The 15103-nt window shown below is 42.4% G+C and overlaps 1 protein-coding gene and 1 long non-coding RNA gene across 2 annotated transcripts in view; one reads left to right on the top strand and one right to left on the bottom strand.

The window, feature by feature from the left end:
• Positions 1 to 339: 339 nt before the first annotated feature.
• The window catches only part of LOC129697407 (uncharacterized), a 153943-nt gene continuing 139179 nt past the window's right edge, over positions 340 to 15103 (top strand). Inside the window, exon 1 of the long non-coding RNA XR_008723520.1 lies at positions 340 to 429. This is a non-coding gene — a long non-coding RNA (uncharacterized LOC129697407). The remainder of the gene's footprint in view (positions 430 to 15103) is intronic.
• Positions 10960 to 15103, bottom strand: part of LOC129697406 (interleukin-22 receptor subunit alpha-2-like) — a 36267-nt gene continuing 32123 nt past the window's right edge. Inside the window, exons 6-7 of the mRNA XM_055635915.1 lie at positions 13651 to 13757; positions 10960 to 11310 (exon numbers count right to left, since the gene is read on the bottom strand). Of these exons, the coding sequence (XP_055491890.1) occupies positions 11080 to 11310; positions 13651 to 13757 (338 nt within the window). The 3' untranslated portion in view covers positions 10960 to 11079. The remainder of the gene's footprint in view (positions 11311 to 13650; positions 13758 to 15103) is intronic.

Here is a 15103-nt window from a genome sequence, read left to right as displayed (position 1 = left end):
TATACAGTACATATGTATAGACATATAGACACACCGATGCGTATATATATATATATATACACATATATACACATATATCTATATAATTAAAAGTCTAAACGACCACTTCCTGTTTGCACTGTATATTGATTTTAGAAACAAACGCAACCACTTACGGCTGTGATTTTTGGCCACCTTACTCAGTCCCCCTCCAGCGGTCTGGGCCAAAGGATTTTTCCCATTGATGAAAAATAAAAGACTTATTAATGTTTAAAAAACGTTGAGATTCTCTCTCCTGTCAATCATGCCATGAAGGCCCTGCCCCTTCCGGTGGGAGGAGGAGGAGCTATAAAACCCGGAAGTGTGGGCGTGGCTCAGTCTCTGCAAGATGGGGGAGGGAGAGGATCAAGACTGAGCTGGAAATCTACAGAACACTGAGAATACTGACGTGTGAGTGCCCTTCATATGTTTTTAAACTGTGCTTTTTTTTGCAACTGTAAAAATAGATGAAAATGTCTCAAATTGATTGTCCACCCTCTCCCCCTTCTCTCTCACAGTCTCTCACCTGTCTTCGGTAGAATTTCTGGCAGTTTCTGAGCTGCCAGGCTTGAGTTACCAAGCTGCCAGGCTTGAGTTACTGAGCTGCCAGGCCTGAGCTGCCAGCTCAAGAATCCATTCGGCCCACAATGTCCGCACTAGTCCTCTAGAAACCAGTCCCTTTGACCCACAACACCCATGCTAGCACTCCAGAAAGCCCCTGGAGAGGTGGAATATTGTGTTGGGGGACCAGCCCTCCCGTGTGAAGCTGGGACCCAACGGGTCCCACTTAGTCTAATGTATATATATCTATATATCTATATCTATATCTATCTCTATATCTCTATATATCTATCTCTATATATCTATCTATCTATATATATATATATCTATATATATATATCTCTATATCTATATCCTTCCCCTTTCATCTATATCCCTTTCTCTAGCTTCACATTTAAAGCCGCCTCTCCTTATTTCACTGCCTTTTGTCTTTTACCCATCTCTGCACTGTACGCTTCTAAAATCAAAAGCTTCCCCTCGCCTGTATCTACTTTCCAAACTTTGCCCCTCACCCAGCACTCGTTCAGCTTTCTCCCCCTTCATACAATCTATCTGAGAAAGGATCCTAATCCAAAACGCCGCCTATCCATGTTCTCCAGATATGCTGCCTGACTCACTAAGATACCCCAGCAATTTGTGTCTTTTTTATGTACAAAATAAACACTGTGCAAAATGTCTAAATCCATTCTCAGTGTGTATACATTCAATATTGCTAGCATCATATTAAGCAGTGTTAGCACCCGTCTTCATCAAGACAAATGAATGTATCAAATGGTTGTAAAGGGTGGAATCTGCTAAGGAAGACGAGGAGTGATATGTAGAACCTGGTTGAGGGATGGTGGATAGATGGGAATTGGGGGGAGAAGGAGGGAGAGAGAAGTGGGGGGTAAATGGCTGACCTGGAGGGGGGAGGAGGGTCATGAGCAGTTGGAGGAAGTAGAGGAGGGCAAAGGAAATAGTAGGAGAAAATGGTGAAAGGTCAGGCAGCATCTCAGGAGAAAAGGAATAGGTGACGTTTTGGGTCAGAACCCTTGTTCAGAATCTTCTTTAGGGTCTGCAGAAGGGTTCCAATCTGAAACGTCACCTATTCATTTTCTCCGGAGATGCTGCCTGATTCGCTGTTACTCCAGCATTTGGTGTCCATCTACAGTTGTAAAGCTCACTGGTCTATATTTCCCAGGCTTTTCCTTGCAGCCCTTCTTAAATAGAGGCACAACATTAGCCACCCTCCAGTCATCTAACACCTAACCTGTATCTATTGATGATTCATACATCTCAGCCAGGACGCCTGCAATTTGTTCTCTAGTTCCCCACAGTCCTTAGATATATCTGATCAGGCCCAGGAGATGTATGTACCTTCATACATCTTGGACGTCCTTGTCCCTAATACAGCCCATCCTCAATACATCTCCATTAACAGTCCCAAGTTCCCTACTCCTTATGTCTTTCTCCATGGTCAAAAAAAGAGGAGAAATACGCATTGAGGACCTTGACCATTGCCTGCAGCTCAATGCATAGATGACCTATTTATATTCTGAGGGGCCTTAACCTCTCTCTAGTTATTCTCTTCCTCTTAATGTATTTATAAAATATATTTGGATTACCTTAATATTATCTGGCAGAGCTGTCTCCTGCCCTCTTTTTTTCCCCCTTCTGATATCCTTCTAACGTGCTCAGTTCCCTAAACTACTCCAGGGATACAATTGATCCCAGCTACCTATGACTGTCCAAGGCCTCTCTTTCCTAATCAGAGCCTCAATTTTTCTCATCATCCAGGCTTTCACCAGTTTTTCCATTTATTCTCAGTCATACAGCATGGAAACAGGCCCTTCGGCCCAACCTGCCCACATTGGCCAACATGTCCCAGCTACACCAATCCCACCTGCCCGCATTTGGCCCATATCCCTCTGAACCTGTCCTACCCATGTACCTGTCTGATTGTTTCTTAAACGTTGCGATAGTCCCTGTTTCAACTACCTCCAGAACTGTCGCCATCTTGTTTTTTAAAAGCATCCCACTTTCTGGATGTCTCTTTGCCTGCAAACAACCTACTCAACCCAATCAACTTTAGCAAGCTCCTCCCAATGTTTGCATTGCCTTGACTCATAACTTTAACTCGTGGCCTATCCTATCCTTATTCACGATGATGTTCAAGCTAATAGAATTGTATTTGCTGCCCCCCTAAGGGTCGCCCATGGATACTTCAGTCACTTGCCCTTCCCATTTCCTAAGAGTAGGTCAAGCTTTGCCCTCTCCTGGTAGACTCATTGCCAAGGGAAACGTCCCTGAAAACTATTTGACAAATTCCATCCCATCTGAGCCCTTGGCACTATGACAGTCCCAGTCTGTATTGGGAAAGTTAAAATCCCCAAATAAGACATGGCTATTAAACGCAACTGCCTATAATCTCCTAGTTGACTTGTTTTTTCTAAATTCCCATTTACTATTTTGAGGACCTATAATACAATTCCAGTGAGGGAATGATCTCCTGGTTATTTCTCAACTCCACCCATGTAACCTCACTGGACGAACCATCAGTAATGTCATCTCGGACTACTGCCATGACATTCTCTCTAATCAAAAAACAACTCCCCCTTCTCTTTTACTCCCACCTCTATATCGTCTGTAACACCTGCACCCTGGAATGTTAAGATGCTCAGGTTCCAGTGACGGCTACAATATCCTAGTCGCACATACCTACTGTATCTACACCCTGTGTTCACCATCATACCCTTCAGGCCTCTAGCATTGAAATACATGCATTGTAATCCAAGTCCTAACTCGCTCATTGCCATGCTCCTGCCTATCCCGCATACCAAATGTGCTTTCATCACCTTCAGTACTGACTTCTAGCCTCTCATCTGCACATTCCTGCACTGGATCCTGTCCGTCTCCCTGGCAACCTTCCAAATTCTCCCATAAATATATATGTATATTTGTATATCTGTGTGTACTACGTGCATTTACTTTCATGTAATGCAAATGTAAAAAAATCTGCAAAAAAACAAGTATGTTAATAGTTACAGGACCAAAAAAAAGTTTAATTCCGTCAGATATACCGTTGTTTCTATTGCTTTATGCTGGCACCAATATGTGATCAGCGGCTTAATGCTGCAGCATTTGTTGGAATCATTTCTTAACGACGCATTTAGACATTGAGCACATACTGTAGATCAGATTACTTCAGACTTCTGATAAGCATCATGGGGAGAAATTCATCTTCGTTGCATACGGTAAAAGAATGACTCAGCTTGAAGGAAATAGAATAGAATTTCAGAAGCGATTGAGAAATGATTTTCCAGCACCACCCACCCCGCCCCCCTCCGCCACATCAGGCCTGCACTGCATCCGGCAGGAGATTTCCCTTCAGCACCATGCTGCTAATTAACACATTTATCAACATGCAGGACAACAGGTGGATACTGACACAGTGAGCATGAACTAAGAACGGACCATTGAAAAAATATTGACATAATTGATGGAGACCTAACCAATGCAAGCTGAAAAGTTTCTCAATCACATCTGGTGGCTGGAGAATTGGGAAGCTTTCACAAACAAACAGAAGGCAACTAAAAAACAATAAGGGAAAAAAGATGAACTATGAAGGTGGGCAGGCCATTAATATAAAAGGGGTTACCAACTTGTTGCAGTTGTATATAAGGAGTAAAAAGGAGGCAAGAGTGGACATTAGACCACTGGAAAATGATGCTGGTAATAGGGTAAGTGGTAATGGTGAACAAAGAAATGGCAGATGAACTGAATTTGTTTTGTGTCAGTCTTCACAGTGGAAGACACCAGCAATGTGCCAGGAATTCAATAGAGTCACAGAGCAGGTTAGTACAGTCGCTATTACAGAGGGGAAAGTGCTTGGAATGCTGAATAGTTTAAAGGTGGATAAGTCACCTGGACCTGATAAATTTCAACCCAGGGTTCAGAAAGAGGTAGCTGTGGAGATTGTGGAGGCATTAGAAGTGATCTTTCAAGAATCACTAGAATCAAGACAGTTTCCAGAGGACTGGAAAATCGCAAATATAACCACAACGAGGCCAAAAAAAAAAAGCAATTCTGTGGTGGGTAATATTTTAGTCCATTATTAAGGATGAGGTATGGCGGTACTTGGAAGTGCATGATAAAATATGCCGAAGTCAGCATGGTTTTATTTAAGGGGAGATCTTTCCATGACAAATCTGTTGGTGTTTTTTGAGGAGGTAACAAGCAGGATAGACAAATAAGTCAGTGGATGTTGGTTACTTGGATTTTCAGAAGGCCTTTGAAAAGATGTCATACATGAGGCTGCTGAACAAGATAGGAGCCAATGGTATTAGAGGCACGGTACTAGCATGGAAAGAAGATTGACTGATAGGCAGAACTCAAAGAGTGGAAATAAAGGATGCCTTTTATGGCTGGCTGCTGTTGACCAATTGTGGTCTACAAGTTTGGTGTTGGGTCTGCTACTTTTCACCTTACATGTTAATGATCTGGATGATGGAATGAATGGCTTTGTGGCCAAGTGTGTGGATGATACAATGATAGGCAGAGGGACCGGTAGTGTTGAGGAAGCAGGGAGACTGCAGAAGGACTTGGACAGGTTGGGAGAGTGGGCAAAGAAGTGGCAAATGGAATACAGGGTGGCAAAGTGCACAATCATGCACTTTGGTAGAAGCAATAAAGGTGTCGACTACTTTCCAAATAGGGAGTGGCTTTAGAAATCGGAGGTGTAAAGGGACTTGGGAGTGCTAGTGCCAGATTCCCAAAAGGTTAATTTGCAGGTTGAGTCAGCGGTAAGCAACGCTAATGCAATGTTATCATTATCATTCATTTTGAGGGGACTAGAATATAAAATAAGGATGTAATGCTGGGGCATTATCAGGCCCCAGTGAGGCCACATTTGGAATATTGTGAGCAATTATGGGCCCCATATCTGATGATGGATGTGCTGGCTTTGGAGAGGATCCAGAGGAGCTTTACAAGAATGATCATAGAGATGATTGGGTTAACGTCTGATAAGCGTTTTATAGCATTCGACCTATACTCGCTGGAGTTTAGAAGGACGTGGAGTGATCTCATTGAAACTTACCTGATAATGAAAGACCTGGATAGAATGGACATGGATAGGATGTCTAGGGAGGATTGAGGACCAGAGAACACAGCCTCAGAATAAAAAGATGTACCTTCAAAATGCAGATGAGGAAGTATTTATTTAGCCAGAAGGTGGTGAATCTGTGGAATTCATTGCCACAGATGACTGTGGAGACTGACATTTGGTATTTTTAAGGTAGAGATTGATTAAAAGTTTATGATCAGGAGAATGGGGTTGAGAGGGAAAAATAGATCAGCCATGATTAACTAGCGGAGTAGACTTGACGGGCTTAATGGCCTAATTATGCTCCAATGTCTCTTGGTCTTAAATGTCTCCTCATCTCAGTCCTTCTCCTAAGACTCTGACACACACACACACACACACACACGCACACACACGCACACACACACACACACGCACACACACGAACAAACCCACACGCACCCTCCATCACACGCACACACACACACACACCACACACACACACACACACACACACACACACACACACACACACACACACACACACACACACACACACACACACACACACACACACACACACACCACACACACACCAGCCGTCACACCACATTCACCACCACCACCCACGCATCACCATGATGGCCACACAGACCATGATGCTAATCTAAACTAATTTTTTTGCCTGCACAAGGTCCATATCCCTGCATATATCCTGCCTTTTCATGTGTCTGTATAAATGCTTCTTAAATGTTGCTATCATATCTGATTCTACCATATTACCTGACATAGGTTCAAGGTACCTATCACCCAATGTGTAAATAAACGCCTGCTCAATTAGCTTTAAACTTTCCTTCTCTCACCTTAGACCTAGGCCCTCTAGCATTTGCATTTACATCCTAAGAGAAAAACTCTGACTATTTATCCTATCAATGCCTCTAATAATTTCATGTGCTTCTATCAAGATGTTCCTCAGCCTCCAGCGCTCCAGCAAAAACAATCCAAGTTTGTCAAACCTCTTCCTATATCTAATATACTCCAAGTCAGCCAACATCCTGGTGAAGTCACAAGGAATTGCAGATGTTGGTTACAAAAAAAGATGCAAAATGCTGAAGTAGCTCAGTAGGTTAGGCAACATCTCTGAAGAACATGAATAGCTGATGTTTTTGGTCAGGACCCTTCTTCGCAACAGATTGTGGTGGGGGAATTCTAGTGAGTGATAGTGATCAGCAGGAATCACAGAGTGGGTGCAGTAAGGGAGTGTCGTACAGATCTCACATCAGAGACAAGAGGAGAACTTTTTCAAAGTAGGCATACCTTGAGGAGATTTTGCGATGGAACAGCAATATGTTGACTCAAGGAACTGCAGATGTTGGTTTCCAAACAAAGACACGTAGTGCTGGAGTAACTCAGTGGGTTAGGCACCATCTCTACAGAACATGGTTAGATGATGGTTCGGGTTGGGGCCCTTCTTCAGATTGATTGCAGTTGGGGGGGGGGGGGGGTTGAAAGAGCGGAGGGGCAGGAGAAAGCTAGGCAAGGCATCATAGAGCAGGGGCACCTGCACCATATCAAGGCGTCCATATCCTTCCTGCAATGATAAGAACTGCACAGAATACTCCAAAGTTGCTCAACTTTTGTACTCGGTAAACTGATCAATGAACACAAACATGCCATATTCCTTCTTTAGTAACCTATCCACACTTATGCCATATTCCTTCTTTAGTAACCTATCCACACTTATGTTGCCACTTTCAGGGCATTATGAACTTGCACCTCCAGATCCCTCCTCTCATCAATGTTCTTCAGGGCCCTGCCATTTATTGTCCACTTTCATCTTGCATCTGATCTCTAAAGTTACATCAGCCCACACTTGTCCAGTTTAAACACCATGTATAATATCTTCGCCAACATTTCCAACTGATCTATATCCTGCTCTGTCCTTTAACAACTTCCCACAATGTGTGCAATTCATCAATATTTGTGTTTGAAAGCTTACTGGTCAGAACACCTACATTTTCTTCCAAATCATTAATAAATACATAGATACAACAAAGGTCCAACATTGATCCCTATGGAACTTTATTGTTCATAGATCTCCAGCCAGTACAACAGTCCTCCACCATTATCCTATGCCTACCAAATTATTTTAGGTTTCATGCATCTTATTGATCAGTCTACCATGAGACAGATTGCAAAATGCTTTACTAAAATCCATGTATCATCTTTCTTACTTCCTGAAAAATTCAATGAAGTTGTGAGGCGTGACCTCCTCGACACTAAGCTCTGCTGACTATCCCTGATATCTCCACACTTTTCCAAATGCACTTAAATCCTATCCCTAAGAGTATTCTCAAATAATTTCCCTATCACAAATGTACTCACCTGTAATTTGTTGGATTACCCTGATCCCCCTTCTTAAAGAAAGGAAGAAAAAGAAGACAAATGAATTGTAACAATAATTTGAACTTGGTGAGGTCTGGGATGAACCTGTTAAAGTTTTGACCTGTAAAATCAAGGTGTTCAGCTGAAACTTCCACCCCATTTGTGGACATCTAAAAATGTTGAGCCCACAAAGAGAAATCATCTGTCCCACCATGGTGTGTTATGTTAGATTGCAGACTGATTAAAATGTTTTCACTTTAAACTCTAGAGATAAAGTGCAAAACCAAGCCCTTGAGCCCACCGAGTCTGCGCTGACCAACGATCACCCCAAACACTAGCACTATCCTACACACTAGAGACAATTTACAATTTTTTTTTACCAATGCCAATGAACTTACAAACCTAAAGGTCTTTAGATTGTGGGAAGAAACTGGAGTACCCAAAGACAACTCACATGGTCACAGGGAGAACGTACAAACTCCGTTCAAAAACAGCCAGCACCCGTAGTCAGGATCAAACCCGAGTCTCTGACATTATAAGGCAGCAACGCTACTGCTGCACCACTGTGCCACCCCCTGCGTCATTGTACTGCCCCGTTCACTCCTTCTCCATTTGACAAAGTAAAGCTTTGCTAATTAGAGTCACTGTTACGCTTTTATTTCGAAAATTATTCCAAGCCTAATGCAACTGAAGAGTTTCCAACATGGTTTTGTCAGTTTCCTTAAACAAAAGGAATTGTGCCAACTTTCTGTGTTATCCACTCCTTCCAGTCAATGCAAGATAAATCTGTAAAAAAAATGACTCTGCTGATGGAGGTCAAAATACAATGAATGCCATTGTGTCAGTTCTTAGGAAAACATTGGCACAGTAATAATAAGGTTATTGAATGTGTATGCAAATTCTGCACCATTCATTTCCTCAGAATTAATTTGTTGTGATATTTTTAGTCTATACCTTCACATGTGAGATGCAGTGTAGGGCTATCTTGTGCTGACAATTTTCTCAATAGCTTGTTGGGACTTGAAGGAACAGCTTTAAGGAGAAAGAGGAAAAGTTTAATGGAGATGTGCGGGCAGGGGTGGTAGTCATATGGATCACATGCAGATAGCGATTAGTTTAACTTGGCATCATGTTCGGCATGGACTGTGAGGGCTGAATGGCCTATTCCTGTGCTATACTACTGTTGTTTTAGTTGCTATTCAGTTTCACAGGGATAGTCTTTGGAATGTGGAAGGAAACCAGAGAAAGCCCACGTGGTCACAGGAAGAACGTGCAAACTCCATATAGAGAGCACCCTTAGTCAGACTCAAACCGGGGTCCGTGGCGCTGCAAGGCAGCAACTGTGCCACTGTGTCGCTGTGCCCCTGTGCCACTGTGTCGCTGTGCCACTGTGTCGCCCTAAGTGAGATAGCCAACTAGTATTTACAACCAGGTTGGAATCTCATTAAAGGTACACAAAAATGCTGGAGAAACTCAGCGTGTGCAGCAGAATCTATGGAGCGAAGGAAATAGGCGACGTTTTGGGCCGAAACCCTTCTTCAGACTGAAGAAGGGTTTTGGCATGAAACGTCACCTATTTCCATCGCTCCATAGATGCTGCTGCACCCGCTGAGTTTCTCCAGCATTTTTGTGTACCTTCGATCTTCCAGCATCTGCAGTTCCTTCTTGGACAATAAAGATCAACCTGTTTTTTTGTGTATCCATTTCGTATTTACCCAGCACGTTGCTCAACCTGTCCATTCAGTGTGCATGAAAAAATAAATAGAAATTAAAAAAAAATCATGTTGAACACATTTTAACACTCTATAAACAAAGATCAAGTGGCCTGCTGCAGTTTGGTTTGCGCGATATTAAAGTCCATTTAACAGTGTAGCCTGTGGGAAGAAGCTGAGGAGTTTTGCAGCTAATCTCCTTACCTCTTCCCCCATGGGAGGATGGAGAAAATGTCATGCGATAAGGGTCTTGGAGATTCAATCTTATCAGCAAAGGGGAAATACTTGGGTCATCCTGTCTAGTTTTTGCAGCTCCCACCTTGCTGCCTCGACAGTCCCCCTATAAAAAGTCCGTAGGTGTGTAGTGGGGAGGCCTGCTTTACGTAGTCTTCGGAGAGGGTGAAGTCGCTGCTGGTTGGATATTAAAGGCAACAGTGTGTACAGGAGTTCTCTTTTCCCAGATAACACATATCCTTCATTCAATCTTATCAAAATGAAATACTTGGGTCATTTTTATCACTTGCTGCCTGAAATTGTGTGTCTGCCTTCATAGCAACATTGACTAAGGAGCGGAGAAGGACGTTGGTTCGTGGGAACTGCCTCAGTGCATCAAGGTTGACTGGACTTTGGACAATGTCGCTAAAAATGGAGGCGCCCGCATGTGTAATTTACGCAAAATGAATTTCACTGTGCAGTTGCATATGTGACAGATAAAGCACTATTGACTATCTCAAAAGAGACTGCAAATTTATTTTGGACACAAACATTTATTTTTTAAGTTTTTCTCTATTTTATTAAAATGTACATATTGAACAAACAGATGTTACATTCTTCTCTTAACGCCAGGCAGGTTCTTGCTGCCAACCAGAAAAGCTAACATTGACCTGATTCTGACCCTTGTATTCCCCTCTCCTTCCCAGCTCTCCCACAGCCCACTGTCTCCGCCTCTTCCTTTCTTCTTCCTCTCCCCCCCCACCCCCACATCAGTCTGAAGAAGGGTCTCAACCTGAAACGACACCTATTCCTCCGCTCCATAGATGCTGCCTCACCCGCTGAGTTTCTCCAGCATTTTTGTCTGACCCTTGTATTGCTCGACTCACACCAGAAATTAATTTCTAAGAGGATTTAACTAATTCATTACACAGCACACACTCAAATTCAATTTGTGCTTCCCCCCCCCCCCCCCCCCCACCCCCCCCCCCCCCCCCCCCCCCCCCCCCCCCCCCCCCCCCCCCCCCCCCCCCCAAAATCAATTCTACCATGTAGCAATAATGATGCACAACATCTACCTAGGACAAGGAGTTGCAAAGAGAGCAAACGGCATCCTTGGGCAATAAAGAATTAGCAAAAATTCTCCATATTTTGAGGCCTATCATAGGCACAGATTTTCCCAGCATATTTCAGGTCAACGGCAGGTGGTTCACGGTTCTCTGCACATGTGCTGGGTTTTGCAACTTCCTCAGAAATGAGATCATGCGCCACAGGAATCAGTTCCTCATATTTAATCACAACAGATACAGTGTCCTCCTCAATCTTCTCCATAAGTGGGTTGATGGCCTTTACAATAAGTATCTGGGAAACAAAAGTCACATTTTTAAGACAGAGATGGATAGATTCTTGATTAGTACGGGTGTGTGGGGTTGTGGATAGAAGGCAGGAAAATGGGGTTAGGAGAGAGATGGATCAGCCATGATTGAATGGCAGTGTAGACTTGATGGGCCAAATGGCCTAATTCTGCTCCAAACTCTTATGACCTTTTAATTCAGAATAGAGCAATGAGATATTCAGTACCATCATACGTGTGAGGATTGACTAAACAACTATATGGTAACACTGCTGTGTAACATCTATGGAGTTATTTATTAACAAGTTCCACCCAATATTATGAGATTTCTTCCATGACAGATTGACCTTCAATCTTCTACAGTGGTGAAATTTCCAGAGAAATGTAATAATCTTTTGATCAGTGTGCAGGAACAGAATTTTGCTGTACCTTGGTACACATAATTAAGAACTATTGAACATTTAATTAAAGTGTAAGTGTGCACTGTTTATTAAGTGCACATTTATACTTTAATTACATTCCCGTGAAAATACCAGTGCTTTTGAAGACTGCAGAAGGTTAATCCGCTATAATATAGGTAGGAATTTAAATCCATTGAGACTGCTCTGGATTATCTCAAATATCCGAGGGTTATCTCAAATATCCATTATTCTTTTCACAACTCAATGGAATCCATGTTGACTGAGAACAGTCATGAATGCCAAATGCATCCAGCCTAAGAAAATGCTTGGTGCATTGCAGGTCTCCAAGCAGTCAATTTGCAAAGTCAAGGAATGTCCAGCTAGAACTTTACAAAGAGGTTTGCTTAGAACCCATCCTTTTCAACCCCATTTGTATATTTCTGCATCCAACCCTCTGGCAGTATGGGATAGGTGATAATTGAGATTTTTTGCATGGCAAGCAGAAATAGACCATTGTCTATATACTCCAGTGGAAGCTCAGATCTAATGCAAGGTCAAGATATTTCCATCATGGCTCTGAATGTCACTATGCAAAGAAATCTCTTTGGATGGCAGTTTTAAGAATAAGGGGTAAGCCATTTAGAACTGAGATGAGGAAACACTTTTTCACACAGAGAGTTTGTCAGTGTGGAATCCTCTGCCTCAGAGGGCAGTGGAGGCCAGTTCTCTGGATACTTTCAAGAGAGAGCTAGATAGGGTTCTTAAAGATAGCAGAGTCAGCGGATATGGGGAGAAGGCAGGAACGAGGTACTGATTGTGGATGATCAGCCATGATCACATTGAACGGCGGTGCTGGCTCGAAGGGCCAAATGGCCTACTCCTGCTCCTATTGTCTATTTTTCATTATCCCAACACTGCCCCTTCACCCATACCCTTGACAATGCTCTTGCCCTTGGCAGTTAGCCAAATTGATCCAACTTCTCCAGTTGAGATGCTGTTTAGTCATATATTGGACCATCTGGACTCTGTGTTGTAATTTGTTGAAATACAGCCATCTTCCATTACCCATGTAGTAGTCGCACAAAGCACAAGTTGGAAAAATAATAGTAGAATTGATTAGTAAGGGTTATGGGGAGAAGGCAGGAGAATGGAGAGAACGAGGGAAAGATGGATCAGCCATGATTGAATGGTGGAGTAGACTTGATGGGCAAAATGGCCTTATTCTGCTCTGAACACCTAAGAACACTTAAGTGTGATAACTTGATGGATTGGTGCAACATTACATATTTTTGTTGTTTTAACTAATTCAAAATGTTTAATATTATGGGTTGCAATAGACTTCAGTGAGGATACTCTTGTTAAAGCACAGGCAGAAAACCTTCTGTCTGACATGTATAAAAGGGAATTGCTCCCTGAACTTCAATTTTCCCACTTCTTCCCCTTTATTTCTGGTGCTGATTTACGTGCACTTTGCTGTGTAACAGAGTCTTTCAAGGTGAATCCACACATGTTTGAAAGCAACATGTGTGCGCAGAATTCTTCATATCAGGACAAAATCTTTTTGCACCTGCTGCACAACTCCTACAGTTTTGTATAATTTGAAGCATCGAACATATTGAGAAACATATACCGACATAGTCGACATAGATAAATCACTATTTAACCTCTAATTCGAGAGTAGCAGGTTCCTTCCTGTGGCTGAACATTGCAGAATCTCACCCAATTGCATATGGGGGATGTTCTCCTTCCTGTTATTAGTCACAGTGTCAGTGTTTTTCTGCTTTGTACTGACTTCCAAATTTACATAAAAAGCAGAACTGGTAAAGTCAATTTACAGCAGATCAATGGCTTAGGTGCAGACTAAAATAATGTAATGTGATCATGAATAATGCAGACACTCCAACTGTCCCCCTGGGCCTTTAATTTTTAATTTGCAGAACAACTTACCAATGATTTTGGCAATACCAACTTCTTCTTTGAAAGCTTCCAGAGAATGATAACACTAGCAAGCCCCAAGATAAATCCAACCACAGCAAAAAGGACAATTAATGTATCTAGATGGGGGGGGAAAAACAAGTGGATTATCACTCACTGTGAGAAATTTTCTGAAAATAAAATTGGAATAGCACTGTCATTGTATTTAAAATGTAATGTAAAATACTGCAGAGTCTGAAGAAGTGTCATGACCTGAAACGTCACCCATTCCTTTTGTCAAGAAATGATGCCTGTCCTGCCAAATTACTCCAGCATTTTGTGTCTATCTTCAGTGTAAACCAGCATCTGCAGTTCCTTCCTACACACGGCATAATACTGTTACGCAAGAATAATTTAATTTGAATCTATGTCACAGAACTTGTTGCAATATGGCACTTCCGTCAGATCATGGGTAGAAATTAATGAGTGTATCTAAAACCACTTCCAAATCTAAGTGGAAGTGCTGGACTGGTGGTGGAATCTTGAGCAGAAAACTGCTGGCAGAACTCAACAGGCCAGGCAACTTCTATGGTGGGAAATGAATTGGGTTGGGATCATTTTTCAGACTGGAGAAGAGTCCTGACCCAAAACCTGTCTGTTCATTTTCCTCCACAAATGCAGCCTCGCCTGCTGAAGTCCTCACAGGTTGAGGAAGTTTAGTGTGTATAATATTAAATTAAATTAAAATAAATATATATGCGGTACTGTATATCATACGTAATTGGAAATATAAACTATATGGTGCTGAAACATACTTAGATGCTTAGATGGTAAAGTGCAAGCATTTATCATCCAGAACTGCAAGCAAATGTAGGGTTTGAAATGTGCACATGCATCTGAATTTGGGAGTCTCATTTTCCACGAGTACGTCTGTCGGTGGACACAAAATGCCGTAGTAACTCAGCAGTCGAGCAGCATTTCTGGAGAAAAGGTCTCTCGATGTGAAGGGTCTCGACCCGAAACGTCACCTATTTCGTTTCTCCAGACAAGCTGCCTGACTTGCTTAGTCACCCTAGCATTTTCATAAGTGAGTGATAGGAGCAGAATTAGGCCATTCGGCCCACCAAGTCTACTCCGCCATTCAATCATGGCTGATCTATCTTTCCCTCTTAACCACATCCTCCCGCCTTCTCCCCATAACCTCTGATACCTGTACTAATCAAGAATCTATCTGTGTCTTGAAATTGTCCATTTACTTGGCCTCCACTGCCTTCTGTGGCGATGAATTCAATAGATTTGCCACCCTCTGATGAAAGAAATTCCTCATCTCCTTCCTAAAGCAATGTTCTTTTATTCTGAGGCTATGACCACATGGTAGGCTCTTCTGGAATGCTATATCGCATGGGATCCAAGGAGAGATAGATGAATCGACAGAAAATTGGCTCAATGGAAGGAAGCAGAGGGTAATGGTGGAAGGTTGCTTCTC

The sequence above is a fragment of the Leucoraja erinacea genome, chromosome 5 (genome assembly GCF_028641065.1).
Source record: "Leucoraja erinacea ecotype New England chromosome 5, Leri_hhj_1, whole genome shotgun sequence".
NCBI lineage: Eukaryota > Metazoa > Chordata > Chondrichthyes > Rajiformes > Rajidae > Leucoraja > Leucoraja erinaceus.
This window is presented reverse-complemented; position numbering and strand designations above follow the sequence as displayed.